Source organism: Myotis daubentonii, chromosome 13 (genome assembly GCF_963259705.1).
Source record: "Myotis daubentonii chromosome 13, mMyoDau2.1, whole genome shotgun sequence".
Lineage (NCBI taxonomy): Eukaryota > Metazoa > Chordata > Mammalia > Chiroptera > Vespertilionidae > Myotis > Myotis daubentonii.
This window is the reverse complement of record NC_081852.1, coordinates 59,365,423-59,379,244: the sequence shown is the minus strand read 5'-3', so window position 1 is coordinate 59,379,244 and position 13,822 is coordinate 59,365,423. Positions and strand designations below refer to the sequence as shown.

General features: G+C 64.0%; 1 protein-coding gene across 2 annotated transcripts in view; it reads left to right on the top strand.

Annotated features, from left to right (window-relative positions):
* Positions 1-13,822, top strand: part of PWWP2B (PWWP domain containing 2B) — a 53,667-nt gene that overhangs the window by 24,632 nt on the left and 15,213 nt on the right. The window contains exon 3 of one of the 2 annotated variants that reach the window (XR_009448285.1): positions 7,457-7,538. Coding sequence is in view for 1 of the 2 variants with exons in the window: in XM_059661667.1 (XP_059517650.1) it covers positions 7,457-7,476 (20 nt within the window). In the remaining variant the exon portion in view is untranslated. Of the gene's footprint in view, positions 1-7,456; positions 7,601-13,822 lie in introns of those variants that run through there. The other variant, XM_059661667.1, reaches the window with a different exon arrangement.

Genomic DNA, 13,822 nt, shown 5'->3' with positions numbered 1-13,822 from the left:
AGGGCTCCGCTGGGAGACCCAGGAGCTCTGGGGGCCCCTCCCCCGGCCTCTGCCAAGGCTCAGGTGGGGTCGGGACCCAGCAGGGTTGTGGGGGTGCCCGGCTTCCATGAGGCATCAAGGACAGAATCAGCCTCGGTGCATGCCCTTTCCAGTCCTGGGACCATCCACAGGGGCTCAGCGGCCCCCAGCCTCCTGGGGCCCCAGCAGAGGGGCCGGCATTGCTTGTGGGGAGCCCGTTGTCTCTCCTGGGGGGCTATGCAGCCCAAGGCAGGGCACAGTCTCACGTTGCCTGGGAACCTGGGAGGCAATGAGCACCCCCCCCCAAGCCTACCCCTCCCTCCCTCCCTCCTTCCCTTCCTCCCATGTGGACCCAGGAGCAGCCTGTGGACGCAGTCAGTCCTGGAGAGAGAGATGCATGTGGGTCCCGTGTATAGGCTTTTGTCTTTGCTGATTGGGATATGTCTGCTCTAGAGGCAAATACAAGAATTCCAGCATGCAGAACTCACAGTGAACATTTTAAATAAGCGTGTTTTCTCCTTTAAGTTAACATTGGGTAAAGACAAACAAGATGGCAACCCCATGCTGACTAGAATGAATAAGGAAGGTGGAGTCTTCACTAGCAGAGCCTCCACCTGGGGAGAGAGAGGGAGGCAGCTGGGCCTGGTGGCCAAGCAGTGGGGGAGGGGTCCTCACGTCTGCAGGCGTGGGGGCAGGGAGGCTGTGCGCTGGACGGGAGCTGACTGAGCCCTAAGCCAGCTGGCCCGGGGTGGGGTGTGGCCGCCCTGAGGATGGGCCCTGGGAGGTGTGGCCAGAGGGTCTAGCTGCCTAGCAGCTCCCCCCCCCCCCCCCCCCCCGGAAAGGCCCCAGGTGGAGATACTAGATAAGCTGCTGGGGGGACAGACAGCCCACAGCTCCAGGCAGCCATGCGTTCCCTCTGGGACTCACAGCAGGGCCCACCTCCTTCTCTCACTGCCACCCTTCCTGCCACCCAGCCCCCACCGGAATGGGCTCACAAGTGGGGGTGTCCCTGGCCCTGGTCAGCCTGGAAGTCCAGGCAGTCGAGTGAAGGTGGGCACCAGGGCAAGGCAGGCAAGGGGAGGGGGGACCCTCAGGTCCTGATCCCCTCCCCAGGAAGGAGGCTGGCTGGGGTCGGGGGTCAGAGGGTCAGGGGGTTGGGGGGTGGCAGTGGGCAGGGCCCCACACTTGGCTAAATGCTGAGAAAGCCTGGGATGCAGAGCCTTCTGGAAACAAGGAGGCCTGGGGAGGGCCCCCGACTGGCAGGCTGGGGTGGCCTCAGCTCCCTGCTGACTCACAGGCGAGAGAGACAGGCAGACTGGAGGGGTGCAGAGGAAGTGCAGGGGAGGAGCTGGGGGGCAGGGGAGGGAAGGAAGGGGAGGAGGGAGTGCCAAGGCAGGGGGAGGGGAGAAGGAGAGGAGGGGCCTGCGGCCAGGGGAGGATCGAGCTGGCGTCAAGAGCCTCCCTGAGCCAGGCCTCTGCGGCTCTCCTAGGTCCTGGGCGCTGGCCAGTCGTGGTCACAGGAGCCAGCAGGCAGGGAGGCCCCTGTGGGAGGACAGGGGCTGAAGAGCATCTGGGGAGGGGACAAGTGTGGGGGGTGGGGTCCCGGGGAGAGTCAGAGGGAGCCCCCACCACCCAGCGCCCAGTCCTGCTTAGGGAAGCTGCGGAGAGGGCTTCGGGTTAGCCAGGCCCTGGGCTTGCCAGCTGGCCTGGGGCCGGAGGCACTGGGCAGTGGGGGTCCCCGTCTGCAGAGTGCTGTCTGGCAGTGCTGTGGGCGAGGGGCCCTCGGATAGCAGGTGGGGACCCAGAGGGCGCTGAGGAAACTGAGCTGGCCCCCTACCTCCTGGGGTGGGAGGGAGGAGGCTGGCAGGGCCCGGGTGGGTGGAGAGCAGGGGGGGAAGGGGGAGGGGTGTGTGTGCTCACGTAGTGAGTGAGTGTGAGTGGCTAGTGTGAGCTGCGGAGCCCAGGGCGGGAGCACAGCGGGAGACAGAGCCTGTGGTCTCCGTGTCCGGCCCTCCTCCCCAGCCCTCCTCCCGGACCACCCTGGGGCCCAGGGCACCAGGTAACTGGCACCTATTCTGAGGCTCCGGCCCTTACACAGACTCAGGCAAGAGCCTTGACCAGGAGAAACCTTCTCTTCTCCGTGGGGGCCCCACCTTCTTCCCCCTCCACCCCCACCCCGCACCCCTGGGCGAGGCCGGTGATGTGGGGCGGCTGGAAAAGCCGGTTCTTGTGGGGCCCTGTCCCCGGCTGGCCTGTGCTAACAGGTGGATCTTAGGGTTCAGGAATGCGGAGATGAGAGTCTCCCCTGCCCCTGGGGAAGGCCCAGGGTGTTCTGGGCTCGGTGAGGGGCAGCTAGGAGCTGGGGGAGGCTGGTGCCGACCTGAGGGAGGCGTTCCCCAGCAACTCACAGGGGCCTCCTGTGAGGACTCCAGCCCCTGGGTAAGCCAGGAGCCAAAGGGCTGCCCCCCACCCCTCCCCCCGTCTCTGGAAGGCTAATGGCCACCCGCAGCCCAGGCAGGAAACACATTGCCTGTCCAATGCCTTAGTTAAATACAATGCAGTGACAGCCCTCTGCTCAGACACAGGGGGACCTGCCAGCACCAGCCCACGGCCCGCCCAGCCGAGTCGCAGGGCAGTCACTGGACACAAGGACGTGCACAGAGCCCAGCTCAGGGTGCTGGGCAGTGGGAACTGTCTGACCACAGGAAGGAAGGAGAACTGCTCAGAAGCAGAATGAGGCCGGTGTCCCAGGTTCAGCTCCTGCAGGGGCGCCCTCTGCTGGCCCCGCCTGCCCGTCCGCCCGCCCTGCCCCAAAGCTCCCCCCCCCCCCCCCAGCTCTTCTGGGAGACTGTGGCTTTGTCTTGTGCTGCCAGTTTTAAAAAATAAATTATATATTCTGCCCGCCGATGTGCGACAGTAGTTGAGCATTGACCTGTAAACCAGGAGATCACAATTAAATTCCCGGTCAGGGCACAGTCCTGGGCTGTGGGCTCAGTCCCTGGTAGGGGGTGTGCAGGGGGCAGCAGATCCATGAGTCTCTCTCATCACTTTCTATCTCTTTCTCCCTCTCCTTTCCTCTCTGAAATCAATAAAAAATATATTTAAAAATAAATGAAATAAAATAAGTTGTACATTTTAATGAAATAGAGTATTATACAAGCTGCTCACCACAGAAGAATGAAAATACAAAGCGAAGCCTCCACGTGGGGAGAAGTGGAGACGAGCGCAGGGAGGGAGGGTCGGGATGGACGGCAGGGAGCCTTCTGCGTGCCCTCCTGCAATTCCCTTCTCCCGCCCAGCACACCGGAGGCCCCCAGGGGCAGTGCGGTGGGTGCCTGTGAGGCGGGCGCCTGCCCAGTGTTGCCTGGAGGACCTGCCTCCACACAGGACGGGTCAGCACCAAAAGGCCCCAGATCCCGTGAAGACCCAGGTGTGGGGCGAGATGGGTGCAGGTGAGGACAGGTGGGCTCAGCCAGGGAGAAGGTGGGGGTGCTGGGACTGCAGCCAGGGGCACAGACTCCGCCATGGGACAAACCCCACACCTGTGTGTCACCCGTGGACCAGGAGGGCTGTCAGCCCCACAGCGCGAATCCTCTTTAAACTGGGCTGTGCCTCCGCCCCTAAAAGATCCAGTCTTTCTAAATGCATTATGTTTGGTGCTGCCCATGAAGCATTCATGTGTGAGTTTACTGACCCAGCCAGGTGAGTGGGCCACAGGCTGGCCTTGCCCAGGTGCCAGTAGGGTGCTGGGCAGGGGCAGGCGTGTTCAGGAGGTAAGGAGGAGAGCCTCACCCGAAGCAGGGACCTTCCCCATAGGCTATTCCTCAGTTGTCCCGTCCCAACCCATGTCCACCTTGGTGCCCCGAGGTCTGCGATGTGGGTTAAAGGTGCCCAGCCTCTCCCCCATGACCTGGCTGGGGTCACTGGGTGGGGGGGGGGGCAGGGCCCGTACCTTCCTCAGGTCCCTCCCTGCACCCAGAGGCACCCCCACCACCACCAGGGGTGCTGGCCAGTCAAGCCTCTCCCTGTGGGCCCTGGACAGAGGGAAGGCTCTGACCGTTAGGGGCCACGTGAAGGGAGGCCCCTGGTCCGCTGGGCAGGAAGGGGTGGCCCCACCCGAGCGGCACTTGGGCCTTCCTACGGATGTGCAGGCAAGGCCTTTGGTGAAGGGACAGTGGGGCCCAGGGCCGGTCACCCTGGTGCCCCTGAGATAGTTACCCCATGTCACCCTGGATCTGGAGTGCAGACCCACTCCTCTTCCGTCCCCTGCCCCCCCTTTTCCCTGAACCTCCTCGGCCCCCTCCCCAGACAGTGGCTATGAAGCCGATTGGCCGCCAGGGCCCAGGAGGCAGAGCCGAGCATGTCCAGCTGAGCCCAGCCTTGGGGCTCATTGGCCACTGGACCTGGGCCTGGGCCTAGGCCCACCCTTACTTCTGAGCCCCTCACCTGCCCGCCAGCCCCTACGAGGCCAGGGAGAGGAGCTCACAATGCCTTTAGGGGGAACATTGTTCCCGGAGACGGTCCTGAGGGGCCTCCGCTGCCCAGGGGAGGGCAGGACGCATGCTTCTCTCAGGGCCAGTGCAGGGACGGGGTGTGAGAAGGAGGGGAGGGGAGGCCTGGGAAAAATAGGGCTCCGGTCTTGCCCCAGGGTGTGCTGGGACCCCATGGGGTTGGTGTCACACATGGGGGACATGGTGAGTTGCAGCCTTGGCCGAAAACCATGAGCCCAGAGGGTCAGCAAAGAGAGGATGGCCTGAAGGCCCAGCAGAGTGTGTCCTGGGGCCCTCAGAGTGGTCCCCAGACTGCCTGGTCCCTGGAAGAGGTTATGAGCCATCATCAGAGCCCACTCTGGGGCCCTCTGCTGCCCGCACAGCTCTCAGCACCTGGCCCTGCCTTCTCTGGTGGTTCACACAGCCAGGGAGGGGTGTGGGCGCCCTCTGCTGGCTGCATTGCAGAAGACAGACAGCCAAGCTGCAGCGTCTCAGGCACATGCCGCCCCCAGGCACCCGCATTGCACCCATGCCCCTGCTGCACCCAGAGCACCCACGCTGTCCCCAGGTCCACACCTTTCACAGCCCCCCCACCCCCTGCAGGCACTGTACCGGCTCCCTGGCCCCATTAGGCTTGGTCCCCACGACGGAGGCCTGACCCTCCATCCTTGGGGAGTTGGCTTAGGCCTTGTCAGGGCCACTGCTCTGAAGGCTGAGCTTGATCTAAGACCCTTACTGTTTCCAGCACCCCCAGGACTGGGGCCCCCAAGGCATGGCTGCCCAGAGCTCAAGTGCCACCTGTGGGTTTGTCCTCCCGGAGCTCAGGAGCCAGAAGGGTCCCAGGAAGGAGGGGGCCTGAAATGCCAGACCCCACTTGGCCACTTCCAAGCAGCTAGTCCTCGGCAGAGTGATGATGTACGGCTCCATGCCTCAGTTTCCCCTTCTGAACCCAGGGAGCATAGGAGCCCCTTCTAGAGTGTGTGCATGAGTCCACCTGTACCAGGTTCCGCCGACAGCAGAGCCCTGTGTGCATCTCAAGGGCCACCTGGGTCCCCGCTCTCACACTGTACCCCTTTAGGGACAAGTAAGCGAGAACCAGCCCTAAGCTCCTCGCACAGGGACTTCTGAGGGCAGGGCCTCTGGCTGGGATCGAGGCTCCCTCCAGCCACTGGCCAGGCTGCACCCCCAGAGTCCGGGGAGGGTCTTTAGCATGCAGGTGGGCTGGGGGGTTGGGGGAGCTCAAGTCACTCCTTCCCTGTGGAGAGCTTACCCCATCGGGAAGGGTGCTCCTTGGCTCAGTCTGAGGGGCCGGCCTCCCAGCCAGGTCTGATTCACCTTCAGACGGGGTGTCCTGTGCAGCCCAGGGCCGGGGAGGGACGATGAACACCGTGGAAGGAGCCGAGATGCAAGGAGGATGGCAACGTGGCCTCTGTGCCTGGGTCCCACTCAGGCCTCTTCACTGTGGCCTCGCTGGGAAGGCTCAGCCTCCCTGGCCCTGGCAGACATGCGGGGTGATTCGGCCTTCTCAGCGTGTCCTGGCCTCAGAGCTCTGATAATGTGGCCTGTCCTGTGGGGCCTGTCAGGGACCCCCCAACCTCTCCAGTCCTCAGAGCTCTCTCCTCACACTGATGCTAGAGGTGAGTTGAAAACCAAGGTGGGCTCCTCCCGAGGGCAGAAGGGGAAACTGAGGCAGGGCAGCTCATCCAAGGTGGCACCTGGATTCCCCAGCCAGGCACATCTCCCATTGGGACACGCTTCCCTGCTGCAGCCTGAGCCACCCCACCCCCAGCACACAGGGCATCCCTGACACAGTCTCCCCAAAGCTGGAAGTGGGAGGCACCTCCTCCCATGGCCAGGAGCTGCCACCCTACCCGCCCCTGCCCCTCTGCCGGTTTCTTTCCATGCCCTCAGCTGGGCAGCAGAGGGGCGCATGGGACCTCAGGGAGGAGAGGGCAAGGCGGCCTCCCAGGTGTGCCCGTGTTTACAGACAACGCTGCAGGTGTGTCTGGGTAGCTCAGAGGCAGCCCCTAACCTAAGCCACCTGTACGTGTCCAGGCAGCTCAGTCAGGGCGCCTTCCTCCTGCCTGCCACTGGGGGAGCCATGGGGCCCAGGAGCCCTTGGGCTTCCGGTTAGAACCCCACCCCAGCCGCGTCCAGCAGGAAATGCCCGCGGGCCACAGGTAGGCACATTCCACCCTGACTGGGGCCTGGTGAGCTCACGACAAGGCCTACCGTTGAGCCACAGACGTCAAGTGCGCACTGAAAATACCACGCCTGCTCTGGCAGAGGGGAGTCACGGGCAGGCCTCTCCGGCGGGTACTGTGGGCCCATCTATTATTAGAAGAGCTAAAAACTCCTCACCTCATGCAGCAGAGACTGACTCCGTCCACCCTTAACCTCAGCCCGGGAACCCCCACGCATCACCAACTCTGAAAAGGGCCATTGTGGTGGCCCCAGCGCCTGGTGGGTGGGCGGGAACGTGGCTCCAATCCTGCTCACTTCCCAGGAACGGCACTGGAGGGGGGGGGACCTGCCAGAGAGCACCCCCCCTGCCCCCTGCCACCCTCCCCCAACCCCAGTGGGTCACCTGGTGCAGGCCAGGGAAGAGGGGTCTCTCCCACCGAGTCTGCTGCAGTTCCCACCTCCGCCAGCAGAGGGCTCCCTCCATGCACAAGAAGGCACCCAGCACAGCACCTCCCGTGACACCATGAACCCCACCTGGCCCTGGCCTTCCTCACGCCGCCCACAAATGCCCCAGAACCCACAGCTCCAGGGAATCCCAAAGCCCGCCTGGCCGCAGCCCCGAGGTGCTGCAGCAGAAGGCTGGGGTGTAAAGAGGAAAGCAAGTGTCCTACCCAGAGACAGCCTCCGGGGGGCTTCCGGTGGCAAAGGGCAGTGGTTTGTTTTCCCCAATCACTCGAGATCCTCATGTTGTACCTCCATTTCAGGGCCCACCTCTGCGTGCTGAGGCCACCAGCATGCTGTTCACAGGAAGGCTGCGATGCCATGTCAGCACATGGCCCCGTCCAGGTGAGCTGCCATCGTCATGGTCACATCACCATCTTCATCATCATCATCATCATCATCACGGTCCCCACCATCAGCCCTTTCCACACTGAGTGGGGGGGGTGGGGGGCGGGCTTGTGCTCCTGACCTGGGCTCTCAGCTCTGAACTCAGAATGCGCCCCAGCGGAGGGGTGGGAGGGGTGTCGGTCGCTCTGTTTCTCTGTCCCCAGCAGGGCTCCCCATGTGACCAGGGCTGCAGACAGGCCCCCTTCTCTAAGGTGAGGCCTGGTCACAGGGTGTCTGAGGCCTCGCAGGCTGACAGTTTGATGTTCGACAGGCCAGGAGGGTGGGACTCTGGGGACCAGGGGCTGTACTGGCCACACCTGTGACCACAGATGCCGTGACCGTGGGCTCAGGGACTGGGGTCATGCTTCAGGGAGGGTGTGTATGGAGTTTCCTGTGGCCACTATAACAAACGACCACAGCTTAGTGGCTCCAAAAATATAGCTCAGCCCCTTGCAGTCCTGAAGGTCAGAGGTCCCACCGTTTCCGGGGCTAACCCAGGTGTGTGTGTGGATGGGGGCTCGCTTCTTCAGGGGCTCCTGGGGATGCCTGTTCAGCATCTAGAGGCGCCGTATCCCTTCTCTTCCAGCCAGGGGCACCTCTCTCTGACCCTGCCTCTGAGGTCACCTTGCCCTCTGAACTCTCGCACCTCGCTCCTCCCCGGTAAGAACCCTTGTGATGACCTTGGGCTCATCTTAAAAGTGGCTGGTTTCAACCTCATCCACCTGGAAGCTTAATTCACTTTAGTCATGTACAGCTATGTGCTCACAGGTCCTGGGGGTCGGAGTGGGCCGCTGGGAGTCCTTATTCCCCCTCCATGAGGGGTCTCCGTCCTACTCACCAAAGGCATATCGGGTGCCAGTCACAGAGCCTCAGAGTGGGTCTCCGCCTCCCCTGCAGCACCTGGGTCCTCAGTGAGGCCATCACACCTGCAGGGGGTGAGGTGGGTGGGCAGCAGGCCCGGGGAGGAAGATTTGGGTCAAACCTGCTTGCAGGTGAGAACATTCTCAGGGGGAGTTCAGTGAGCACCCAGTAGGGCTGCAGGCCCACTCAGCCCTTCAGCTGTCTTTCTGCCTCCTCCCCTCCAGGCCCCCTTCTCCTCAGCCCCTCCCCACCCCCAAAGGCAGGGCCTTCCCTGAGAAGCGAGGCCGGCCCAGGGGGGACCAGGAACGGGGTGCCACGTCACAGAAGTCCCAGGCTCAGTGGTTTTGGCGCCAGGGGAGGTTTGGAGCCGGTTCAAAGGCTCCGGCAGCTGCGTGGTGAGGGACAGAGCAGAAGGATTGTTTGCTCTGTGGCTCAGGAAAACCATTATGCCGCAGGTTGTCCAACCGTGGGCTGGTCCAGGGCGCTGTCTGCCTCTGCTGCCGGCCGTTGGCATGGGCCTGCGGCCGGGCCTGTGTCGGGAGCGATGGCCTGGCCTGGCCTTGCCGGTGCTCAGAAGTGGACAGAGCAGACATGGTGATCCCGGGGACCCCCGCCGGATCTGAGAGGGCCGTCACACTGGCATATGTGTGGGCAGCACCCCTTTCTCTCCTGCATGCGCCTGACCAAGGTTTGAGGCTGGGTCTGGCTGGGACAGGTCCCAACCTGTCCACATCCTCAGAACCTGGGGGCCCACCGGGTTGGACCCTAGTGGCAGGAGGGTCGCTGCCAGAGCCCTTGCTGGCCAGCACCAGCCAGGCCCTGCCTGCCCCTTGCCACTCTCCTCTGAGACCCCGTGTGTCTCCACCAGCCCCGCCCCCATGCTCTCCAGCTCAGGCCTCACCTCCTCCCCGCAGCCCTCCTGACCTCTCCCTCCCTTCCCATGGGGCCCAGGCTGCCCTGAGGGCACTGCAGCATGGGGTCTGGGAGGACCTCTCAGAGCCACTTCTGTGTCCAGGCAGAGAGTCTGTGTGTCACCTCCCATCCCTGGTGAACTGGGAAAGGGGAGGCGCAGCTGGGGGCAGGGCCAGGCCTCTGTGGGCACCCATGGGCCGCCCCTCACCTGCCTCGGGTGGTGGGTAAACCAGGTCACCTGGGCTTCTCCTCGAGGGACAGGAGGCAGCCTGAAACCGGGGCAGGTGGCAGAGCTTCTCTGGGGGAGCCGGCTCATTAGTCGTTTCTAAATTAGACAGAGGGATGGGGAATCACAGGGCCCGGGAGCCAGTCACATCCCAGCCTGAGCAGGTCTGCAGCTTCTCGGGCCTGGCCGTCGTGGGAAATGACGGTGGGGGTTTGTGGGACAGACTGACGGGGGAGGGGGGTGCCTTCAGCCAGGGAAGGCAGGGCTGTGTATGTGCGCTCGGGCGCGAGTGCCTGTGAGATTGGGGAGGGAAGGCAGGGCAGGGATGTGGGTAAGGCTGCTGCCATCTGGGCCTGGTCCCCTGGTGACATGCTGTCCAGCAGCCTGCAGCCCTCCCCATGAGGCCGCCGGAGGAAGGCTGTTTATGGGAGCGACCTGACAGGAAGCAGCCGGCCTCTGCAGCCCCTGAGGCCCCTCCTGGAACGAGGTTCCGGGCGGCTGCTGATGGGCGGCCCTGGCCGCTGGGAACACCCAGGCAGGCCCACAGTCCCGATCCCTTGAGCGAGCCAGACGCTGGTGACCACATGGTGGTGGTGGGGGCATCGCACTGTTGTCTGCCCCCTTCCTCCCCCGCTTCCCTCCATTATCCTCCCCACAGACCTTAGCAGCTTCCAGAAATGTCTGGGGGGGGGGGGGCGCGAGCCTGCCTGCAGGGGGTGGAGGGTGGGAGCTGAGGATTGGTGGTGGGGCATCGCACTGATCTGAGGCAGCCCCCAGAAGGCCTAGTGGAGCTGAGTGGGAACAGGACCCCCAGATGGGGTGGGGGCCTCTCTTTCATGGCTCAGGGCTACTCTAAACCTCCTCATAAGCGCAAAGGGAGGTGGGACACGCAGGGCTGCAGCTGGACCCGCCAGAGCGGGCAGAGCACTCAGGGGCTGATCTAGACGCTCGGACCTCAGGACCTGACCCGCTCGCAGGCGGGGGCCCCGAGAAAGACCCTGTGCACCACGACGCCTGATGAGACAGTCAGCCAGCATGGCCAGGGCCCAGCACGAAGCCCAGGGACACCCTTCCCTGCACCCCCGAAACAGACAGGCCCTCCTCACTCCCCTGATTTGTATCCTCTGGGTCTCTCCTCCACTGGACTCTGCTCCCCGAGGGCAGGTGCCTCCTCAGCCCCAACGCTTGGCCCAGACAGGAGCAGGTGGTCAGTGAGCAGTCGGGGCCAAGAGGGAGGTGGCCAGTGGTCAGGGTAGGAAATGCAAACCCAGCTGAGTTTCAGAGAGTTACCAGCACCCGTGCCCCATCCCCAGGAGGCATGCGCAGGGCTGAGTCTGGGCTGCCGAGCTCCCGGCAGGCTGGTTCATGCTGCATCTCAGAGACTCTTAATGCACCCATGTCACAGATGGGAAGAGTGAGGCCAAGAGAGCTGAGTCGCTCCCCAGGTCACCAGTCCTAAGCGACAGCACTGGCTCAAGCCTGCCATTGGGGCCTTGACTCTGAGCCACCTGCAGCTCCCAAGCCGGGTCCCTCAGGCTTCGTGGGTCAGACCCCTCGTTGGATGCCCTCATGCACAGACAGCTCCCCCGGCACGTGTGGGCCCTGGCGGGGTGACGAGGAGCCTGCGGGAGGCCGCCCAGCCCGCCCACACGCCCTGGAAGGGCTGCCGTGAGCTCGGCCAGCTCCTCATGTTTTCTGGCTGCAGAGAAAACCCTTTTCTGTCCAAGCCTGGCCCTGGCCCAGGTTCCGGGAGGGGCCTGAGGAGAGCCTGAGCCTCTGGCGTGGCCCAGGAAGGCCCTCCCCCTCACGCACTGCAGAGGTCCTCCCTGCCCCTGCTCTGCCCTCGGGGTGCAGACAGCTCTCAGAGAAGGCCCACCCCTGAGCAGGAGAAAGGGCCCCGAATCTGCCAGCTGCTGGCCTGTGGGCCTCGCTGCTTCAGACATGCCCATGCTGTGTCCCAGTCCCTGCCCGTGAGCCTGCGGTTTGTCCCCCAGAGGGCAGGAGAGGAGGGTAGGGGAGCGGCTCTCAGCGGGGTCCCGCCCAGGGCGCCAGGACTCCGGAGGCGGGATGGGATGGTGGCTCTTCCTTCTCTGGGAGCAGTGCCCACGCTGGCCCAGTGAGGGAAAGGCGGCGTGGGCCTGGCTCTGAGCAAGCCCGTCTGGTTTTCTTCTCTGGCGAGTTTCCTGGGAGCCAGCTGCCCAACCCTGAAGCTTCCAGAATGCCCTGCAGGCCGAGCCAGGCCCTGCCCAGCGGCACAGCCGGAGGAGGGCTCTGACTCAGGCCTGGGACTCAGCCCTTGTTGGCCAGGAGCTGGGGGCTCGGGACTGACCTCTGGGCCTTGATTCTTTCCTGAGAGATGTGACAACATCCTGGCACCACCATGCCAGGTCAGGCACAGGGGCAGTGTAGGCATCAACCCGGCCAGGGCGGGCACCCCTGGACAGGCTGCCCAAGGCTGAGCGGGGCTGGTGCCGCCACCAGGGTCAGAGGCCAGCTGGCTGGGCCGGAGGTCGTGCTCCACGCTGAGCTTCCTGGCTGGCCAGCCCTGCCCGCCTGGGACTTGCCACACGTTCTGCTCTGGGTGCCTGATTCAACCCTCGCCGGTCCTTGCTGGGGCCTGGGTCTCCCAGTCCCTCTTGGGCTCCATGCAGGGACCTAACCAATCCTCTGAGGTGCCCGGCACTGAAGGATTGGGGTTCCCCAAGACTAACGCGAAGTGGAAACTGCTCAACTGCAGCTACTTGAGTGGAGGTCAGAGTTCTGATCTTTCCTCGGTGTTGCTTGGAAGCCTGTTTTAAATAATAAATATCAAATCCTTTCTAAGAAGTCACTGGTGGCTGCCCTGCTGGTGCACAAGGGTGTGCGGGCCCCCAATGGGCAACTTGAAAGCCCAGCCCTGCACCCTCCTCCAGGCCCGGGGAGGCCACCCCTGAACCGGTCAGGAAGGGAAGCGCGTCGCCATGAACTTGGGCAGCTCGGCTCTCGGGGAGCCCACGGGCTCCGCCCAGCTGTCAGGGGCTTGGCCTCCTCCCAGGACCTTCCCCTAGTGGCAGAGGCACCCCCAAAGGTCCCACCCTGTTCTGGCTGGAAATCCAAGAGGTAGCGGTCTCCCCAAGTGCCCAGTGTGGCTGCATCCCACCCCGTGCTGGGAAAAGCCGGGGAGTCGGGTCCATCCTGGAGTGGGTCCCCCATGAAAGAGGGTCACTCTCCCTGGGGGGCCTGCAGGAGCAGCGACTGAGTCACCAAGGAAGCCATCAGCCTCAGGGGGTGCGGGGGTGGGAGGCGGCCGGTCCCCCAACACCGGCTGGCCCCGGGGATGAACAGTAAGTTTCGCCGTGTGGCTGCCCACACGTGTGGCCAGTCCTTCCCACAACTTGGACAGCCCTGGACCCCTCTGATCAGCCCCTGGCTGCAGCTGGGACATCATGGCTGCGAGGAGACACAGGGCTGCTGAGACCCGGACCTGGGCAGAGGGAAACTCTCCCCCACTTAGCCACCACTGGCCCAGGTCGTGTCCTGTCAACCTCTGAGCTGGGGGCTCCTGCAGACAGAGACAGGGCATGCGGCAGGTGACAGCCCGACAGGGAGATCTTCAACAGCAGGCCGTGGGCCCATGTAGACAAGACGGTCACCACAGCGCCCAGTAATTTGCCCAATGAGGGAACAATCCAGAAGAATGATGGCCAGCCAGGAGCGGAGGAGGGGCAGCTGCCTCCTGGGTTTGGGAGGTGACCCGGGGAGAGGCAAGCTTTCCACGTGGGGGGTCTGTGCACCTGCCCCACCCATCAGCCTCGGAGCATCCGGCCTGAGCTGAGCCCGCTCCCTCGCAGAACTGCAGCCCAGGTGCCAGGTTTGGAGAAGTGGGCTGGCAGTCGAGAGGCAGGGACCCTGGCCTGGCCCCCTCCCCACAGCCCAGCCCTCCCTACAGACCCACTGTCATCACGGTGCCCCAGATTCTGCTTCTGGAAATACACTTGCAATTAAATCCGAAGGCCCAGAATGCTGCCCGGAGGGAAAGGCGGCGTTACACAACCTCATTAGCCTGGCTCCCAGCGGCAGCCACGCAGGCCAGCCTGTCCCAGCCCCCGGCCCCCAGCCCCCAGCCCACACGGGCACAGCTCTGAGAGGTGGGGGCTCCATCCCAAGCAGCGCCCTGATTGAAAGGCGGGAGGAAGGGCAGGGAGGGCAGGGTGGCCCCTCAATTCTTCATGTGGGGTAACAGCTCCTCCTGGGCACAGGTGAC